Genomic DNA, 22,783 nt, shown 5'->3' with positions numbered 1-22,783 from the left:
ACAAGCCCCAGCCCGGCGGGACCCGAGCGCCCCTCCCCCCGGCTCCCGGCGGGTGGAGAGAAACCGGAGCAGTTTTTTTTTTTTGGCGAGCGCTTTTTGGAAGCCTTAGAGGGACGGGCCCCCGTTGCTGGGGAGGCAGGGTGGCGGGACCGGTGAGGAGGTGCCTGGGAACGGCGCCGGAGGACAAAGAATATCCCGCGTTTCTCCCTGCGAGACCTGGGGGCGGGTGCCTGAGACCGGTGCCTGAGGACGGAGGAGGTCGCGCGTTTTTCCCCCTTTTTTTTTTTTTTTTTTTCTCTTTTTGGCAAGCGCTTTTTGGAAGCCTTGAAGGGACGGGGACCCCAGTGCTAGGGAGGCACGGTGGCGGGACTGGTGAGCGGGTGGCTGGGACCGGCGCCTGAGGACAAAGAATATCCCCCGTTTTTCCCTGCGGGACCGGTGGGCGGGTGCCTGAGACCGGAACTTGAGGACAGAGGAAATCGCGCGTTTTTCCCCTTTTTTTTTTCTCTTTTCTGCGAGTGCTTTTTGGAAGCCTAAAAGGGACAGGGACCCCGGTGCTAGGGAGGCAGGGCGGCGGGACTGGTGAGCGGGTGCCTGGGACCGGCACCTGAGGACAAAGAATATCCCGCATTTTTCCCTGTGGGACCGGTGGGTGGGTGCCTGAGACCAGCACCTGAGGACGGAAGAAATCGCACGTTTTTCCCCTTTTTTTTTCTCTCTTTTTGCCAAGTGCTTTTTGGAAGCCTTGAAGGGACAGGGACCCCGGTGCTAGGGAGGCAGGGCGGCGGGACTGGTGAGCGGGTGCGTGGGACCAGTGCCTGAGGACCAAGAATATTGAGCGTTCCTTCCCTGCGGGACCGGTGGGTGGGTGCTTTTTGGAAGCCTTGAAAGGACAGGGACCCTGGTGCTAGGGAGACAGGGCAGCAGGACCAGTGCGCGGGTGCCTGGGACCGGTACCTGAGGAAAAAAAAAAAAATCGCGTGTTTTTTCTTTTTTTTTTCCTTTCTGTTCCCTCTCTCATTGTTGCTGTTGTTGTTTTGGTTTGGAGAGTGCTTTTTGGAAATCTTAAAGGGGCAGGACAGGTCACTTAGACCAGAAGCAGGGAATCTGGGGATCTCTGGGCACTCTAACCCCCTGGGCAGCAGGGAGCACAGAGGCCCCTTACGGAGATAAATAGTCTCCTGGCTACTCCCCCTCTAACGGGGCTCCACCATTTTGGAGGAACAGCCCCAGCCAGGCCAAGCCCACAGCAACAGTGGAGATAAACCCCACAGCAACTGGGCAGGAAGCAGAAGCCCTGTCTGCGCACAGCTGCCCAGCACAAGCCACTAGAGGTCGCTATTCTCCCAGGAAAAGGCTACAAACTAACAAGAAGGGAAGCTCTTCCAGCGGTCACTTGTACCAGCTCTGCAGACTATCTCTATCACCATGAAAAGGCAAAACTACAGGCAGACAAAGATCACAGAGACAACACCTGAGAAGGAGACAGACCTAACTAGTCCTCCTGAAAAAGAATTCAAAATAAAAATCATGAACATGCTGACAGAGATGCAGAAAAAAATGCAAGAGCAATGGGATGAGATGCAGAGAAAAATGCAAGAGCAGTGGGATGAGATGCAGAGAAAAATGCAAGAGCAGTGGGATGAAGTCCGGAGGGAGATCACAGATGTCAGGAAAGAGATCACAGAAGTGAAACAATCCCTGGAAGGATTTATAAGCAGAATGGATAAGATGCAAGAGACCATTGAAGGAATAGAAGCCAGAGAACAGGAACGTATAGAAGCTGACATAGAGAGAGATAAAAGGATCTCTAGGAATGAAACAACACTAAGAGAAATATGTGACCAATACAAAAGGAAAAACATTCGTATTATAGGGATACCAGAAGAGGAAGAAAGAGGAAAAGGGATAGAAAGTGTCTTTGAAGAAATAATTGCTGAAAACTTCCCCAAACTGGGGGAGGAAATAATCGAACAGACCATGGAATTATACAGAACCCCCAACAGAAAGGATCCAAGGAGGACAACACCAAGACACATAATAATTAAAATGGCAAGGATCAAGGACAAGGAAAGAGTTTTAAAGGCAGCTAGAGAGAAAAAGGTCACCTATAAAGGAAAACCAATCAGGCTAACATCAGACTTCTCAACAGAAACCCTACAGGCCAGAAGAGAATGGCATGATATACTTAATGCAATGAAACAGAAGGGCCTTGAACCAAGGATACTGTATCCAGCACGACTATCATTTAAATATGATGGTGGGATCAAACAATTCCCAGACAAGCAAAAGCTGAGGGAATTTGCTTCCCACAAACCACCTCTACAGGGCATCCTACAGGGACTGCTCTAGATGGGAGCACCCCTAAAAAGAGCACAGAACAAAACACACAACATATGAAGAATGGAGGAGGAGGAATAAGAAGGGAGAGAAGAAAAGACTCTCCAGACAGTGTATATAACAGCTCAATAAGCGAGCTAAGTTAGGCAGTAAGATACTAAAGAAGCTAACCTTGAACCTTTGGTAACCACGAATCTAAAGCCTGCAATGGCAATAAGTACATATCTTTCAATAGTCACCCTAAATGTAAATGGACTTAATGCACCAATCAAAAGACATAGAGTAATAGAATGGATAAAAAAGCAAGACCCATCTATATGCTGCTTACAAGAAACTCACCTTAAACCCAAAGATAAGCATAGACTAAAAGTCAAGGGATGGAAAAACATATTTCAGGCAAACAACAGTGAGAAGAAAGCAGGGGTTGCAGTACTAATATCAGACAAAATAGACTTCAAAACAAAGAAAGTAACAAGAGATAAAGAAGGCCACTACATAATGATAAAGGGCTTAGTCCAACAAGAGGATATAACCATTCTAAATATATATGCACCCAATACAGGAGCACCAGCATATGTGAAGCAAATACTAACAGAACTAAAGAGGGAAATAGACTGCAATGCATTCATTGTAGGAGACTTCAACACACCACTCACCCCAAAGGATAGATCCACCGGGCAGAAAATAAGTAAAGACACACAGGCACTGAACAACACACTAGAACAGATGGACCTAATAGACATCTATAGAACTTTACATCCAAAAGCAACAGGATATACATTCTTCTCAAGTGCACATGGAACATTCTCCAGAATAGACCACATACTAGCTCACAAAAAGAGCCTCAGTAAATTCCACAATATTGAAATTCTACCAACCAATTTTTCAGACCACAAAGGTATGAAAGTAGAAATAAATTCTACAAAGAAAACAAAAAGGCTCACAAACACATGGAGGCTTAACAACATGCTACTAAATAATCAATGGATCAATGAACAAATCAAAATAGAGATCAAGGAATATATAGAAACAAATGACAACAACAACACTAAGCCCCAACTTCTGTGGGATGCAGCGAAAGCAGTCTTAAGAGGAAAGTATATAGCAATCCAGGCACACTTGAAGAAGGAAGAACAATCCCAAATGAATAGTCTAACATCACAATTATTAAAACTGGAAAAAGAAGAACAAATGAGGCCTAAAGTCAGCAGAAGGAGGGACATAATAAAGATCAGAGAAGAAATAAACAAAATTGAGAAGAATAAAACAATAGCAAAAATCAACGAAACCAAGAGCTGGTTCTTTGAGAAAATAAACAAAATAGATAAGCCTCTAGCCCAACTTATTAAGAGAAAAAGAGAGTCAACACAAATCAACATAATCAGAAATGAGAATGGAAAAATCACGACAGACTCCACAGAAATACAAAGAATTATTAAAGACTACTATGAAAACCTATATGCCAACAAGCTGGAAAACCTAGAAGAAATGGACAACTTCCTAGAAAAATACAACCTCCCAAGACTGACCAAGGAAGAAACACAAAAGTTAAACAAACCAATTACAAGCAAAGAAATTGAAACAGTAATCAAAAAACTACCCAAGAACAAAACCCCGGGGCCGGACGGATTTACCTCGGAATTTTATCAGACACACAGAGAAGACATAATACCCATTCTCCTTAAAGTGTTCCACAAAATAGAAGAAGAGGGAATACTCCCAAACTCATTCTATGAAGCCAACATCACCCTAATACCAAAACCAGGCAAAGACCCCACCAAAAAAGAAAATTACAGACCAATATCCCTGATGAACGTAGATGCAAAAATACTCAATAAAATATTAGCAAACAGAATTCAACAGTATATCAAAAGGACCATACACCATGACCAAGTGGGGTTCATCCCAGGGATGCAAGGATGGTACAACATTCGAAAATCCATCAACATCATCCACCACATCAACAAAAAGAAAGACAAAAACCACATGATCATCTCCATAGATGCTGAAAAAGCATTTGACAAAATTCAACATCCATTCATGATAAAAACTCTCAGCAAAATGGGAATAGAGGGCAAGTACCTCAACATAATAAAGGCCATATATGATAAACCCACAGCCAGCATTATACTGAACAGCGAGAAGCTGAAAGCATTTCCACTGAGATCGGGAACCAGACAGGGATGCCCACTCTCCCCACTGTTATTTAACATAGTACTGGAGGTCCTAGCCACGGCAATCAGACAAAACAAAGAAATACAAGGAATCCAGATTGGTAAAGAAGAAGTTAAACTGTCACTATTTGCAGATGATATGATACTGTACATAAAAAACCCTAAAGACTCCACTCCAAAACTACTAGAACTGATATCGGAATACAGCAAAGTTGCAGGATACAAAATCAACACACAGAAATCTGTAGCTTTCCTATACACTAACAACGAATCAATAGAAAGAGAAATCAGGAAAACAATTCCATTCACCATTGCATCAAAAAGAATAAAATACCTAGGAATAAACCTAACCAAGGAAGTGAAAGACTTATACTCTGAAAACTACAAGTCACTCTTAAGAGAAATTAAAGGGGACACTAATAAATGGAAACTCATCCCATGCTCATGGCTAGGAAGAATTAATATCGTCAAAATGGCCATCCTGCCGAAAGCAATATACAAATTTGATGCAATCCCTCTCAAATTACCAGCAACATTCTTCAATGAATTGGAACAAATAATTCAAAAATTCATATGGAAACACCAAAGACCCCGAATAGCCAAAGCAATCCTGAAAAAGAAGAATAAAGTAGGGGGGATCTCACTCCCCAACTTCAAGCTCTACTACAAAGCCATAGTAATCAAGACAATTTGGTACTGGCACAAGAACAGAGCCACAGACCAGTGGAACAGATTAGAGACCCCAGAAATTAACCCAAACATATATGGTCAATTAATATTTGATAAAGGAGCCGTGGACATACAATGGCAAAATGACAGTCTCTTCAACAGATGGTGCTGGCAAAACTGGACAGCTACATGTAGGAGAATGAAACTGGACCATTGTCTAACCCCATATACAAAGGTAAACTCAAAATGGATCAAAGACCTGAATGTAAGTCACGAAACCATTAAACTCTTGGAAAAAAACATAGGCAAAAACCTCTTAGACATAAACATGAGTGATCTCTTCTTGAACATATCTCCCCGGGCAAGGAAAACAACAGCAAAAATGAGCAAGAGGGACTACATTAAGCTGAAAAGCTTCTGTACAGCGAAAGACACCATCAATAGAACAAAAAGGAACCCTACAGTATGGGATAATATATTTGAAAATGACAGATCTGATAAAGGCTTGACGTCCAGAATATATAAAGAGCTCACACGCCTCAACAAACAAAAAACAAATAACCCAATTAAAAAATGGGCAGAGGAACTGAACAGACAGTTCTCCAAAAAAGAAATACAGATGGCCAAGAGACACATGAAAAGATGCTCCACATCGCTAATTATCAGAGAAATGCAAATTAAAACTACAATGAGGTATCACCTCACACCAGTAAGGATAGCTGCCATCCAAAAGACAAACAACAACAAATGTTGGCGAGGCTGTGGAGAAAGGGGAACCCTCCTACACTGCTGGTGGGAATGTAAATTAGTTCAACCATTGTGGAAAGCAGTATGGAGGTTCATCAAAATGCTCAAAACAGACCTACCATTTGACCCAGGAATTCCACTCCTAGGAATTTACCCTAAGAACGCAGCAATCAAGTTTGAGAAAGACAGATGCACTCCTATGTTTATCGCAGCACTATTTACAATAGCCAAGAATTGGAAGCAACCTAAATGTCCATCTGTAGATGAATGGATAAAGAAGATGTGGTACATATACACAATGGAATACTACTCAGCCATAAGAAGTGGAAAAATCCAACCATTTGCAGCAACATGGATGGAGCTGGAGAGTATTATGCTCAGTGAAATAAGCCAAGCGGAGAAAGAGAAATACCAAATGATTTCACTCATCTGAGGAGTATAGGAACAAAGGAAAAACTGAAGGAACAAAACAGCAGCAGAATTACAGAACCCAAAAATGGACTAACAGGTACCAAAGGGAAAGGAACTGGGGAGGATGGGTGGGCAGGGAGGGATAAGGGGGGGGAAGAAGAAGGGGGGTATTAAGATTAGCATGCATGGGGGGGAGGGAGAAAGGGGAGGGTGGGCTGCACAACACAGAGAGGACAAGTAGTGACTCTACAACATTTTGCTAAGCTGATGGACAGTAACCGTAATGTGGTTGTTAGGGGGGACCTGATATAGGGGAGAGCATAGTAAACATAGTATTCTTCAGGTAAGTGTAGATTAAAAATTTAAAAAAAAAAAAAGAAAGAAAGAAAGAAAAGGGGGATTACTCCTTAACAGGATAAAACTATTGGTAAATCAAAGATCAACGCATGCTTTAAATATCCTTAATGTTGATCACTTAAAGGGTGTCAGATGATCAGCTATGGAGGTACTCTTTTCTGATAATATTCCTTTCTCTTAATTAAAAAAAAAAAAAAAAAAGCAGTTACTGTGTGCTGACCTCCAATGAGTTCTGCACAGTGGTATAGAGGGCATGTCAAAGTGTGGGCAAAGGGTCTGTTTGTTTCTACGCAGAAGATCAAGGCCTAGCTTGGATACCCAGAAAATGAACTAAGATACGATATGAGGAGGAGCTTCCGGCATCAGCACTCTCTGGAGGACTCGTGCCGGGGGATGATCATCAAAAAGCCTCCACAGGGATCCGGACGATGCTGCGGTTGTGGCTGCATCCAGCCCACCATCTCCTGGAGTTGCCATAAGAAGGAGGAGGGAGATGTCTAGGCTGGCATGTGCATACAGTGAGACAACGAATTTGACTGGATCTGTACTGTTGGAACTCAACCAGGAGTTGGGAGGGGTGCAAGTTGTAGCACCCCAAAATCTCATGACTATAGACTATCTATGGTTAAAAGAACATATGGGATGTGAACAGATCCCAGAAATGGGCTGCTTTAATTTGTCTGATGGTTCAAGTACAGTTGGAAAATATCCATCATATCATAGATAAATTTTCACAAATGCCTAGGGTGCCTAAATGGTTTTCTTGGCTTCACTGGAGATGGCTGGTAATTATAGATTTGCTTTGTTTATGTCACCGTATTCCTATTATGTCAATATGTGTGTGCAAATTAGTTAGTAGTTTAAAACCTATACATACTTAAGGTACTATACAAGAAGATATGTCAAAGAAATAATCAATCCTCCCAAGTTTCCTTCATATGCTACATCTATAGCTTTTCTTCTTCCTTCCTAATTACAAACTTTAAATAGAATTCGTGCCTCATATCGAATTTACCGAGTATCGTAATTCCTCCAGGTGGTAAAGATACCTCGAGACAAGTGCTGGGCATAGAAGCCACAGGGCATAAATCTGCAAAGAAGTAAAAAGCTAACCTTTGCAAACAATATGGCTTCTCTCTCACTTACCAACTTTACATTTCCCTGTATGGCCCCGGAAGATGACTGGTTAGCCAGAGACGGGTAAGATTCCTCAAGGGAGGAACAACCTAAGACAGGCACAGTCGCAGGGGGGCCATCAGGTGAGAATTTGGGGATCAACAGAGGTGAGGCTCAGAACCTCACCCCCCCTGCTTTGAGAGAAATCTTCTGCATCCGTGGATGTCTTGCTGCCCTTGTCTAGCCTGGATTAATACTTAGTCCATAGGCACACACCTGATCATCTGATCATCTACATTTGCCTTCTTACAGCACTAAACTATGTTTTCTACCTTTATCTTGCATCTACCTACCACTTCAGCATTTTATTAAAAATAAAAATAATAATAATAATAGGAGAAATGTGGGATCAACATATAAATCAAGTACAAAAATCAAATGAATATTCATATTTGACCTGATGGTTTATAGGTCATATTGCATGATCAAAACCGAAAGTTTCTGTGATGACTGCCCTTGTACTGTTCACCATGTAAGAATTTATTCACTCTGTAAGAATTCGTTCACCATGTAAGAACTTGTTCGTTATGCTTCAGAAGATTGGAGACTGACGAGAATTAGGCTTGAGATGGATTAATGATTGTACATTGAGCATTGACCCCCCTATACTGAATTTTATTGTTGTTAACAACCATTTGATCAATAAATATGAGAGATGCCCTCTCAAAAAAAAAAAAAAAAGACATTATGTATTAGTGATTTTTACCATTAATATTTAATAAAGCTTAAGATTATTCAGTACAGAAAAGTAGAAAGAACAATTCTACTATAAGATTATCATTGTTACATTTGGTATTTTTTGGATATTTATTTCTTCTCAGAAATTTTCTGTGTATAGATTTTGTTTTGTAGTTAGCACACAGACTGCAGAAAGATGACTTGTGCACTGGAGTTCATCAGATGATCTTGAACTCTTTTAAGACTTTTACCTCCTTTATTAGCTCAAATTTATTTCTTCTCTGAAGAGTTGTAACTATATATTATTCTCTTTTTATTGCTATAAGTATTATGTTATTTCAACTCATAATGCCTACAGACTATTTCATCAAAGGTTCATGCCAAAATTACATAACCATTATTCTAATTCTGGATAATTATTCTCAATTTTTCATTCTGAGATAAATACCTTCACACAGTAAGTCACTTTTTTCCATTTTATTTTTTTTCCTTATGACAGACTGCAACAGAAATGTGATTAGGCCAAAGGGAAGGATGCACTTGACAGATTCTTCCTATCACTTCCCATAATGTCAATATACAAAATGGACCAGGTACATGAATACATATGCAGGTTTGGGATCACCCAAGGTCAAGTATCCATTCCTGGTAGGTTGGGTTATTACCAAAAGAGCTTCTTTTGCCTTCATTAGGCAAATGTAAGAAGCCAGTCACATTCTTCCTTTTCCTGAGCCTTAGCTTGGTATGTACCACTATTTATAATATTCGGTCTTTTTTATCCAAAAATAATATATCTTGTAATTCTAAGTTATTTGATAGTTTTCTACAAATGGATCCTGCTTATTTTTCACTTACTATAGTATAGCTATAATTCATAGCTATACTAAACCTTTTGTTGCTATTGTGAATACCTAGTTTTTTGGCTTTCATTTGAGACTGTAAGTGTGCTTAAGGCCTAGAATTCCCTAAGTGTTACTGAAACTTTATACTGCTCTTCTACATACTGTAGGTACAAATAACCCTACTGAATATGTACATGGACCCTTTCAATATCCTTGCATATTGAACTGTGTGTAGGTGAAAATAAACTGAACTTCTTTGAAATTCTAAAACATTCATGCTGAAAGTCTAATTTTCTAGTGAAAAAATCCACCAAATTCCTTAGGGTCACAAAAAGATAGTCAACTGCTACTCACTAATGCCTTATCTAGATGTTTTAATAACTATATTAAGTCGAACAATACTATTATTCCTATTAATAAGATGTCAACCTCTAAATGAAAACATTTTTGAGAACAGAAAGCATATACTAATAATTTATTTAAATTAGATAACCAAACCTATTGAGAAATGAATAGAATTCACGTTACTTTTAAAATATTTTCATTGCTAAGTTAGAAAAACATATTTCTGAAAAGGAAACAAAAATGTGATATCCATTTTTTACGGTTCTTTTGAAATCTCTTTTCTCCCACAGTATTTATGTAAATGTATTACACATCATTTCTCTTCCTTTCATATTACTTTATATAGGACAGATTGATATATAAAGTATGGTAGATACAAAAATTAAATCCAAAGTTAAACTATGCTTTGCCACCTCTGAAATGATATTGTTCCACATGAATTAAAATTTGTAGTTGTAACTCATGAATATATTCTTGCACATATAAAAATTAAGTCATTTAGTACTACTATACTGAATATTTAACTATATATTCTATTCAGACATGGTAAAAGCAGTTAATTTTGAAAAACAAACGAAAACCTTAGCAACAAAGAAAATTTCCAAGAAAGAATGGTATTATGAAATTAGTATTTTAGCAAAGCCCAGTACAGCATACTTAATATTGATTCTGAATCAAAGAAGAATAAAACACATTCTTTAAAATAATTTCTTAGGTGTACAAAACAGAGTATAACTGACCTTTAAAAGTTTCTTTGATGTAGGGCGATCTTTAGGGTTTTTCTGGAGGCAAGACTCTACAAAGTTGCGAAAAGAACTGGACCTATTGTAAAGGAAAGTATTAAGTGAACATATTGCTATTTCCTTTAAAAACACATCCACAAATCAAGGCATGTCCCTATGGGTGGGAGGGAGAATAGAAATCATAAAAAAAAAAAAAAGCAGACACAATACACTATATATTTCATCATGTGAGTATATAAAAAGCTATGCAAAGCAACTAATGAATCTTTACCATTTTCGATAGAAAATGGTATTTTTGCACACATTATTTTAAAATCCTGCTCTCACATACTGAAGTATCACAACTCATTCTACGTTGCGGTAAATTATGGAAGTCGTCATTTTCCTTTTTCATTCAAATCTAAGATAATATTCTTCTTAGTATTTTTTTTTCTTTTCTCTAGACACATCTCGTTCTTGCTTGGCCCTTGGATCATCTTCCATATAGCATGTTTCAGAACATCACGCTATTTGTTTTGGAAAGAACAATTTTTATACCTAAGTATTTAGTGTCCTTGAGCAAATGGACAAAAGTTCCAGAAAACAATAAAATTTTTTTTAAAAAATTAGAATTCTGTAACATACTATTGTATAGTGTTACTGATGAGAGTTCAGTAAGGCAGTAAGTAAAAAATATTTCATCAATGTTTGTCATCAATATTCAAATAAGATTTAATTCTTTAATACAAGAATTGTTTTTGAATCCCCAAAGTATCAACCAGTGTAAAGACAGCCTGTGTTTCGTGTATATATTATTCAGATGTACCATAATAAACTCTGAGCCAAGATTTCCTCAGAACATCTCTACAGAAGCAGCAAAGACCTGTGAACTTGCCTTAATAATGTAATGATAAAAAATAAATTATTCCTAATTTATGCATCTTACTTGTGAATTTTAAAGTATTTGTTAACTATTTGTTAAGTACGGTAGGTAGTCCCCTAGAATGTTTCAAACGCTAGATACACCTGAAGACTTTCCCATTAAAATTTTCTATCACTGATAAAAATCCTTTCATAAAATTGTCCATCTGTTCTCAATAAACTTCTTTACATGAATAACAGTATTATCAAAAAAACACTAGGAGATGCAACATCAAAGCACATTTGGAATAATAAATAATAACAATTAGAATCATCCAAAAATTATGAATTATGTGGTAATTCTGATAAATTATCAAATCACTTTTACCTAAGTTTTATACCATATCAATCATAAACCATTCCCCAATCAAATATCTGTACAGGTTGTGGCAATATATATTGCAGTTTTAAAATATGAATGTTTAAATCATGCTATTTATTATAAAATCAGGGTTGTATGTGTCACTATGGTACAAAAAATATATTACTTTTTATACAAAAGCCATACTTTTTGCTCCCATGTAGCATCATCTATCTTTTATTTCTGAACTGAGTCACATATATGCTATGAAAAGTAGAGATAATAAAGGATAAACATGATGTAAGGATAAAATAAAGCTATTTTAATATTTCTTCAGGTTGTATACACTTCACCTCATTGACATGAAATCATTTTGATAACATTATGAAAAAGTATTTAAATTTTACCATGTTGAACAATATATCTCTCAGCCATACTCACCATTCATTAGACTGTAATGTAGGGGGGTTATTTCTGATAATGTGATATAAGGCACGCTTTGCATTCATATCAAATAAAGGAGGCTTCCTTTCCGCTATAAAAGAAATGAAACTTCCTGTTAAATATGTGCCTGTTATATAGGAGCATGGAAGCACTGTTAGTTTTTTTTTTTTAAATAAACCCCAACTTAGGAAAAAAGTTGCAAGTAGGATTCAGAGAACTTAGTTAAGTGAGTCAATAGTGAGGAAATTGCAGCCCTGATGCACACTTCTAAATAGTGCATTTTTCTAATACACAAAAACATTCTAACAGAACCTAATAGTCATTAAATCAGACCATTAATATGAACACATGACTATTATCTAATCTCAAGCTCTATTGTAGTTTCAATCAAATGCCCCAATAATGTTCTTTGTAGCAAAAATGACCTTTGATCATCTGCATCCTTAAAGGAAATTCTCCATTTTTTCTAAGTTTTAAACTTACACAGAATTGTTCATAAAATATTCCTATAATCCTTTCAATATGTGTAAAATCTGGAGTCATGTCACCTGTCATTCCTGATATTGGTTGTTTGTGTCTTCCTTCTGTTCAAACTAGCTAGAGGTTTATTAATTTCATCAATTTTCCCAAAGAACTAATTTGTGATCTCATTGATTTTCTCTATTGTTTTCATTTTCTATTTAATTGATTTCTGTTTTGATCTTTTCTGGGTCTCTTTGTTCTGTTTACTGTGGATTGAATTTGCCCTTCTTTTTCTAGTCTGAAGGTGACAGTTGAAGTCATGACCTTGACAATTCACAAGTATACAATTTTGACTCTCGAATATCCCTCAGTTTGGCTTTGTGCTGTCATTAAATTTAGTTTCCACATCTCTGGCAGGAATATCACAGAAGGAAGTGTCATGCTTTCCTCAGTGTATTCTACGATGATCCTATGGAACAGGTCCATGGTTTCAGATCGTCTTGTCATTGATGGTGATCACTTTGATCACTTACGGCCATTCCACAAGGTTTCATGGTGAAGTTTCACTTTTTTCCTTTGTAATTATTAAGTATTTGTGAAAAGGTACTTGAGTCTATATAAATATTCTGTTTTGCATAAAGATCATTTTATTCTCTTATTGTATAGATTTAGATTCTTCATTTAATAATTTATAACCTGCTACTATCATTTATTTTGATGTTGAAATTGTTTCATTTTTGAGCAGTTGAGAATCTTTTTAGCCGACTTCTGCCTTTCCGGCATGGCTCCATCATTCCCTGCTCAGCTCCTTGCTCTCTGGCCCACTAAGATATTCCAGGATCATCTTATGCTTTCCCTACTGTAGACATGGCTCCAAGGAGCTGTGGCAGGCAGTGTGCTCAATGCTACTGCCCGTGTCACTTCTCTTAGATCCTGTCAGTGGATAAAGGAAGGGAACACACACGTCCCTCATCTATTTGTATTCATACTTGCACATTAAACATCTTTAGTTGTTTATTGAAAACAACTGAGTTCACTACAATATCTCAAATCCAATGCTATAGTACTATTTATTCGAGCCTTCTCTTTCCATTATTTGTAGCACCCTTCTCGGATAGTAAAAAACCGCACTCTCATTATCCTTAATATATTTGATGACTCGCCCCTGTACATAGTCTCCCATCTTAGCCACCACCCTTTCCCTTTTTCCCCTTCAAGTTTTCAAACCCCATTCCAAGCCTGTCTACAGTGTGAATGTCCACTTCATCCACTCAGTTTCTGACACCCCATATAAACTGGATCACTTTCTGCAGTGAGGCCCTCCTCATCAGCCCTCAGGAGGGAAGCCCCCTTCCTTTCAATCAGGCACTGCCACGGTGTCACGTGACCCACCACCAAATGTGGACGTGCTCCTTGGCCTCTGACACCCCATGCTGGGCTACTTCCAGGTCTGAATGCTTTGGTTACCCCACCAGGACTCTGAATCTCCAAACTTGACTGCCGCCCTCCCTGCACAGGTTCTGCTTCCACATACAAGGCATTCTGTCTGTGGGAACTCCCTCCTCTCCTCACAGGACTCTGACACGCCACGCCGGGCTACCATGGCTCAGCAGGTGACATGGACACCTACTTTATACTGTCCTCCCAACAGCTTTAAGAATGAGTAGTTTGATTCAGGAAAGGGAAGGGATTACTGAAGAAATTCTTAATAAAATAACGTGTTTCTACTGTGATTTATAAAAGTATTCAAAAATTCTAAGTGGTGTACCATCAATATATCAAACCAGAGTGTGATTTTTGATCTGTCATTTACTATAAAGCTGAACATCTCTATTTACTCAAAGAACACTGAACTTAGCTAAAAACCATGGAGATTTACTAAATCTAGACTGCGGTAGCCTTCAGTGGATTCAAAGGATATTTTCCATTTCAAATATTTTTTTTAATTGAGGTATCATTGATATTGAATCTTATATTAGTTTCAAGTATACAACACAGTGGTTCAACAGTCACCCATATTAAATCCTCACCCCCATTACAGCAGTTACTGTCAACATAGGAAAATGTTACAGAAGCAGTGCTTATATTTTCCATGCAATACTACTATCCTGGTGACCAACTTATGACTGAAAATTTTAGTGCCCTTTTATTGCCCTCACCCTCAACTACTCACCTCAATCCCTCCCCCACAGTAACCACCAGTCACTACTCAGTGTCTATAAGTTTACTGCTACTGTGTTCCTTTTGTTTTGTGTTTAGATTCCACAAATAAGTGAAATCATATGGTATTTTGTCTCTGGCTTATTTCACTTAGCATAATACCCTTGAGGTTGATCCATGTTGTTACAAATGGCAGGATTTCTTTTCTTCTTATGTCTGAATAATATTCCATTGTGTATATGTACTGTATCCAGCACAATTATCATTTAAATATGAAGGAGGGATTAAACAATTCCCAGACAAGCAAAAGTTGAGGTAATTTGCCTCCCACAAACCACCTCTACAGGGTATCTTAGAGGGACTGCTCTAGATGGAAGCACTCCTAAAAAGAGCAGAGAAGAAAACACCCAGCATATGAAGAATGAAGGAGGACGAATAAGAAGAGAGAGAAATAATCATCAGACTGTGTTTATAATAGCTTCATAAGTGAGTTGAGTTAGAAAGTAAGGTAGCAAAGAAGCGAACCTTGAACCTTTGGTAACCACAAATCTAAAGTCTGAAATGGCAATAAGTACACATCTTTCAATAATCACCCTAAATGTAAATGAACTGAATGCACCAATAAAAAGACACAGATTAACAGAATGGATAAAAAAGCAAGACCCATCTATATGCTGCTTACAACAGACTCACCTCAAACCCAAAGACATGGACAGAATAAAAGTCAAACGGTGGAAAAAAATACTTGATAGAAACAACAGGGAGAAAAAAGCAGGTGTTGCAATACTAGTATCAGACGAAATAGACTTCAAAACAAAGAAAGAAACAAGAGGTAAAGAAGGACATACATAATGTAAAGGACTCAGTTCAACAAGAGGATATAATCATTATAAACATATATGCACCCAATATAGGAGCACATATATATGTGAAACAAATACTAACAGAATTAAGTGAGGAAATAGAATGCAATGTATTCACACCACTCACTCCAAAGGACAGATCCACCAGACAGAAAATAAGTAAGGACACAGAGGCACTGAACAACACACTAGAACAGGTGGACCTAATAGACATCTATAGAAATCTACATTCAAAAGTAACAGGATACACATTCAGCTCAAGTGCACATGGAATATTCTCCAGAATAGACCACATACTAGACCACATAAAGAGCCTCAGTAAATTCAAAAGATAGAAATCCTACCAACCAACTTTTCAGACCACAAAGGTATAAACTAGAAATAAATTGTACAAAGAAAGCAAAAAGGCTCACAAACACATGGAGGCTTAACAACATGTCCTAAATAATCAATGGATCAACAACCAAATCAAAATGGAGATCCAGCAATATATGGAAACAAATGACAACAACAACACAAAGCCTCAACTTCTGTGGGACGCATCAAAAGCAGTCTTAAGAGGCAAGTATATAGCAATCCAGGCATATTTAATGAAGGAAGAACAATCCCAAATGAATAGTCTAATGTCACAATTATTGAAACTGGAAAAAGAAGAACAAATGAGACCTAAGGTCAGCAGACGGAAGGACATAATAAAGATCAGAGAAAAAATAAATAAAATTGAGAAGAATTAAACAATAGAAAAAAAATCAAGGAAACCAAGAGCTGGTTCTTCAAGAAAATAAACAAAACAGATAAGCCTCTAGCCAGACTTATTAAGAGAGAAAGAGAGTTAACACACATCAACAGAATCAGAAACAAGAAAGGAAAAATCACAACGGAGCCCACAGAAATACAAAGAATTATTAGAGAATACTATGGAAACATATATGCTAACAAGCTGGGAAACCTAGGAGAAATGGACTTCCTAGAAAAATACAGCCTTGCAAGACTGACCCAGAAAGAAACAGAAAATCTAAACAGACCAATTAACAGCAACAAAATTGAAGTGCTAATCAAAAAACTACCCAAGAACAAAACCCCTGGGCCAGATGGATTTACCTCGGAATTTTATCAGACATACAGAGAAGACATAATACCCATTTTCCTTAAAGTTTTCCAAAATTAGAAGAGGAGGGAATACTCCCAAACACATTCTATGAAGCCAAAATCACCCTAATACCAAAACCAGGCAAAGACCCCGGCAAAAAAGAAAACTACAGACCAATATCCCTGATGAACATAGATGCAAAAATAATCAACAAAATACGATCATACACCATGACCAAGTGGAATTCATCCCAGGGATGCAAGGATGGTTCAACAGTCGAAAATCCATCAACATCATCGACCACATCAACAAAAAGAAGGAAACAACACATGATCATCTCCATAAATGCTGAAAAAGCATTTGACAAAATTCAATATCCATTCATGATAAAAACTCTTAACAAAATGGGCATAGAGGGCAAGTACCTCAACATAATAAAGGCCATATATGATAAACCCACAGTTAACATCATACCAACTAGCGAGAGGCTGAAAGCTCTTCCTCTGAGATCGGGAACAAGACAGGGATGTCCATTCTCCCCACTGTTATTCAACATAGTACTGGAGGTCCTAGCCATGGCAATTAGACAAAACAAAGATATACGAGAAATCCAGATTGGTAAAGAAGAAGTTAAACTCTCATTATTTGGAGATGACATGACATTGTACATAAAAAACCCTAAAGACTCCACTCCAAAACTACTAGAACTAATATCGGAATTGAGCCAATTTGCAGGATACAAAATTAACACACAGAAATCTGTAGCTTTCCTATACACTAACAAGGAACTAATAGAAAGAGAAATCAGGAAAACAATTCCATTCACAATAGCATCAAAAAGAATGAAATACCTAGGAATAAACCTAACCAAGTAAGTGAAAGACCTATACCCTGAAAACTACAAGACACTCTTAAGAGAAATTAAAGAGGACACTAACAAATGGAAACTCATCCCATGCTCCTGGCTAGGAAGAATTAGTATCGCCAAAATGGCCATCCTGCCCAAAGCAATATACAGATTCAATGCAATCCCTATCAAATTACCAACAGCATTCTTCAATGAACTGGAACAAATAGTTCAAAAATTCATATGGAACCACAAAAGACCCCGAATAGCCAAAACAATCCTGAGAAGGAAGAATAAAGTGGGGGGGGATCTCGCTCCCCAACTTCAAGCTCTACTACAAAGCACAGTAATCAAGACAATTTGGTACTGGCTCAAGAACACAGTCACAGACCAGTGGAACAGAATAGAGACTCTAAACATTAACCCAAACATATATGGCCAATTAATATGCAATAAAGGAGCCATGGACATACAAAAGGGAAATGACAGTCTCTTCAACAGATGGTGCTGGCAAAACTGGACAGCTACATGTAAGAGAATGAAATTGGATCACTGTCTAACCCCATACACAAAAGTAAATTCAAAATGGATCAAAGACCTGAATTAAGTCATGAAACCATAAAACTCCTAGAGAAAAACATAGGCAAAAATCTCATGGACATAAACATGAGTGACTTCTTTATGAACATATCTCCCCGGGCAAGGGACACAAAAGCAAAAATGAACAAGCGGGACTATATCAAGCTAAAAAGCTTCTGTACAGCAAAGGACACCATCAATAGAACAAAAAGGTATCCTACAGTATGGGAGAATATATTCATAAGTGACATATCCAATAAAGGGTTGACATCCAAAATATGTAAAGAGCTCACACACACCTCAACAAACAAAAAGCAACTAATCCAATTAAAAAATGGACAGAGGAGCTGAATAGACAGTTCCCCAAAGAAGAAATTCAGATGGCCAACAGACACATGAAAAGATGCTCCACATCGCCTGTCATCAGAGAAATGCAAATTAAAACCACAATGCGATATCACCTCACACCAGTCAGGATCGTCATCATCAAAAAGATAAACAACAACAAATGTTGGCAAGGTTGTGGAGAAAGGGGAACCCTCCTACACTGCTGGTGGGAATGTAAATTATTTCAACCATTGTGGAAAGCAATATGTAGGTTCCTCAAAATCCTCAAATTAGAAATGTCATTTGAAACCAGGAATTCTCCTTCTAGGAATTTACCCTAAAAATGCAGCACTCCAGTTTGAAAAAGACAGATGCACCCCTATATTTATAACTGCACTATTTACAATAGCCAAGATATGGAAGCAACCTAAATGTCCATCAGTAGATGAATGGATAAAGAAGATGTGGTACATATACACAGTGGAATATTACTCAGCCATAAGGAAAAAACATATCCTACCATTTGCAACAACATGGATGGAGCTAGAGGGTATTATGTTCAGTGAAATAAGCCAGGCAGAGAAAGACAAGTACCAAATGATTTCACTCATCTGTGGAGTATAAGAACAAAGGAAAACTGAAGGAGCAAAACAGCAGCAGAATCACAGAACCCAAGAATGGACTAATAGTTAACAAAGGGAAAGGGAGTGGGGAAGATGGGTGCAAAGCGAGGGATAAGGGTGGGGTAAAAGAAAGGAGGCATTACGATTAGCATGTAGAGTGTGGGGTGGGCACGGGGAGGACTGTGCAACACAGAGCAGACAAGTAGTGATTTTACAGCATCTTACTACGGTGATGGACAGTGACTGCGAAGGGGTATGAGGTGGGGGACATGGTGAAGGGGGGAGCCTAGTAAACATAATGTTCTTCATGTAATTGTAGATTAATGATACCAAAAAAAAAATCAAGCTGTACAATAAGGTATGCAGCCTGATAGTCTAATCCTCATACCTAACACAAAGTATTAAGTAACCATAGTAGCAGTAAGTAATTCATGAATGCTTTAGAGACCCTTCATAGGTGATAAATCTATAACCATAGACATATTCTAGGTGTTTAACAAATACTCATTAAATATTAGACACAGATACCACAAAATTAATACCACAGTAGAAACTATTTTAGACCTAATTTAATACAGCAAATATAATATACCTAAACTAACATATATATATATAATATATATATTATATATATTATATATACACACACACACACAAATTGCCAAATAACCAAAGTGACAACCTTCATAGATTTATTGCTCCCCTTAAACACTGACATAAAAATAAAAATCTGTTATTTGGTACAGAAATTGAGGTAAAACATTCATCAAACTTACTACACAGTAATAAAGAGCAATGCTTACCTATTTGAATACATGTTATTCCCAGAGACCATACATCTACTTTCCTATCATATTTTTCTTCATTCTTGCGTAAAATTATTTCTGGGGCTATCCTAAAACATAAAATGATACTTAAGTTAAAAAAGAAAAGAAAGTATACTATTCTTTAAAAACGTAATGACCGTCCACATGGAGAATACCTGTGTGAATTCCAGATGATATACCTGGACATAAGAATTCTTATAATGGGAAATAAATGCATTACACGTTGTGAGGTAAATATTTACCGTTGCATATACAGTGTTAGAATTATTCTCACCATTTGTCATGATCACGTACCAGCATCCTGGTGGAAAGACTCCCCAGAGCAGGGTTGCATTCTGCATCAATTCAAGTTTGCAGATTGTAATATTGTATATCCTTTATGCAGTGGTTCTCAAACATTTCGGTTTCAACATCTTATTACAAAAGTCTAAATTTTGCTCGAAAGAGGGCATTTTGTCACTGGCACTTGTTTTCTTGAAGTAAACAATCTCACTACATTTAGCTGAGAAAATATCTGCCACAATAAGCAACAATGAATAAGCAGTTTGTCAGTCTTTTTTGCAAATAGGAGTAGTGTTCTGTGATAAAAGTGGCTAGGACCGCCACCCATAACTAAATAAATCATACAATTATTAACTCTGGAGGCGTCTTGGTTATAAAATGAAACGCTAGTTCGCATCTTCAGCTAGACTCTAATGTTCTCACTGGTGCTTCACCTTATACTTCCTTTGTACTTGTTAAGCACAGACAAACATTTAGAAGTTTCTGCTCAATAAGATTCTCACCAGGCGTATGTGTGTTCCTGTGTGTAAAAATATGTAACTATGTACATAGTGCTGTGTTCCTAATATACCATATACAAATTAGTACATATGTAAGTTTCAGTTGCCAATAATAGAGGGCTTGTAATGTGTTAAGATGTTGAAGTAAGCTTGGGGAGCCACTAAGTTCAACAAAGTTAAAAAAGTAGTTTTGTTTTTAATGCACAACTTTCTAGCTCCTTTCTAGTATCTAATATTGACCACTGATTTATAAAGAGGGGGACCTTTAAGAAGCATTATTTGTCCAAAGAACCCTTTTTTTATACAGGGGAAGAGGATTCTATCTAAACTAGGGTTCTACATAAGAAATTTTTGGTCATACAGAACAGTAGTCTTCAAAGTTTTTATTTTCTTACTTCCAATGAATTTACTAAAAGAATGTATCCACTTGTACATTTTTGAGTTGGTATCTAAATTTTATAAACTTAATAATTGCAAAGGATATAATGCACACATATGTATATACATTATTTTGTATATGTGCTTTACAGATATTTACAACTTGGAGCTGAGGACCTCTCTCATTCATTAAAAACACTGCTGTATAATATCCTAATTAGCAATCCCAGTCTGCATGGTCATATCAACCATTCAAATCAGAATTATTTTCTGTCAGGAAATGCCAAACTTCATTTTTCATTGTAAATAACATGTGAATGTGTCCTCACGACAAATGTCCCCATTGTAAATGAGATAATTTGTGATTCACTAGAAAAGAAGATGGGTGGAAAGACAATTGGGGAAAAGAAAAAGTAAGGAGTAAAAAGAACTGAAGAGAGATGACTGTGAAGGCAGAAGGCCCTTTGCCAAAACTTGGTGTCCTAACTCTTCAATATTTCTGATGCTATATATTCTAGATGTTACATGTTCTCAGATTGTCCCTCTAGGGTTGGTTTGAGGTTTTTAATTCTCAGAACAATGCATCACTCTACTCGTCAGGATGGGTGAGAAGCCTTTCTTTAACAAACTGGGCGTTGGGAGATTTGAAAGGTAGGTGGAAAAGAAGATGCAGTAGACCTAAGACACTTCTCAACATATACAGAGAGAGGACATCTATGGAAGTTGAAGATGTGGAAAATTATTCCCTTCATACTTGCTGACATAAATATGGAATTTTTTATGAATAAAATTAGATGATGTCTAGAAGTCACTTCAAATAACTGGAGGTTGGAGGGAGGGCAAGAAAATCAAGTACACAGGGCAGCCAGGCCCTGGGGAGGTGCTGTTAGGCTGAGCTGACCGCTGTGTAAGCCTTCGTTATATTTTTGTCTATTTCCCTGTATACTTGAAATTCTCCACAATAAAAAATGAAAACAAAAGTTCCTAATCAGCTACCAGTCTTCAGGTACTCTTATTCAGAAGATACTGACACACAGTAAGTATAAATCTAAAGAAAATTTCCACTTAGCATTTCTATCTTCTCCCTTCTTAAAGATTTAAATTTTTTCACTCCTACCCTCAATACATGATGTGGATGATAACAGGAAAGAAACACAGAGGGGACAAATAAATCAATAGGAGATCCAAGGGCAGCACTCCAAATCTGTATCTGAAACTACAGTGCTTAGAGTAATATCTAAAGCAGCACTGTATTTCCAGGAGAAACATAAAGCACCTGATAAAAGTACCACCACACACTGCCCATTTCAATCATGAGGATCAATACCAGATAGGACTACGCTTACCAATGCGGCGTCCCCAGAAAAGACTTGGCAGAAGAAGCCATGGAAGCAAATCCAAAGTCAGCAAGTTTCACCCGGCCTCGTGGTGTCAGAAGGATATTTCCTGCTTTGATGTCTCTGGGTTTAAGGAACACAGAAAATTATTTGTCTTTCCTTTGTAAGATTATACTGAAAATGATAAAATCATATAAAAATTTATAAAATAGGGAAGGAGAAATCAGAATAATTAAGGCCTTGGATAATCTCTCAGTTGGGATAATGAGAATTAAGATCCAAACTAAGAAATGAGATACACAGAATTCCTGTAAGTATATAGTAACAATTTTCTAAAAGAGAAGATAAAATAGCAGGAGAAACAGAAGAAAAAAATTAGGT

General features: G+C 37.7%; 2 protein-coding genes across 5 annotated transcripts in view; one reads left to right on the top strand and one right to left on the bottom strand.

Annotated features, from left to right (window-relative positions):
• LOC118969742 (uncharacterized) overlaps positions 1-22,783 on the top strand; it is a 203,064-nt gene that overhangs the window by 76,304 nt on the left and 103,977 nt on the right. The window lies entirely within an intron of this gene.
• The window catches only part of LOC140848098 (serine/threonine-protein kinase TAO1-like), a 70,538-nt gene that overhangs the window by 36,294 nt on the left and 11,461 nt on the right, over positions 1-22,783 (bottom strand). The window contains exons 6-9 of the mRNA XM_073230380.1: positions 22,412-22,525; positions 19,882-19,973; positions 12,125-12,218; positions 10,480-10,561 (exon numbers count right to left, since the gene is read on the bottom strand). Of these exons, the coding sequence (XP_073086481.1) occupies positions 10,480-10,561; positions 12,125-12,218; positions 19,882-19,973; positions 22,412-22,525 (382 nt within the window). The remainder of the gene's footprint in view (positions 1-10,479; positions 10,562-12,124; positions 12,219-19,881; positions 19,974-22,411; positions 22,526-22,783) is intronic.

Source organism: Manis javanica, chromosome 2 (genome assembly GCF_040802235.1).
Source record: "Manis javanica isolate MJ-LG chromosome 2, MJ_LKY, whole genome shotgun sequence".
Lineage (NCBI taxonomy): Eukaryota > Metazoa > Chordata > Mammalia > Pholidota > Manidae > Manis > Manis javanica.
This window is presented reverse-complemented; position numbering and strand designations above follow the sequence as displayed.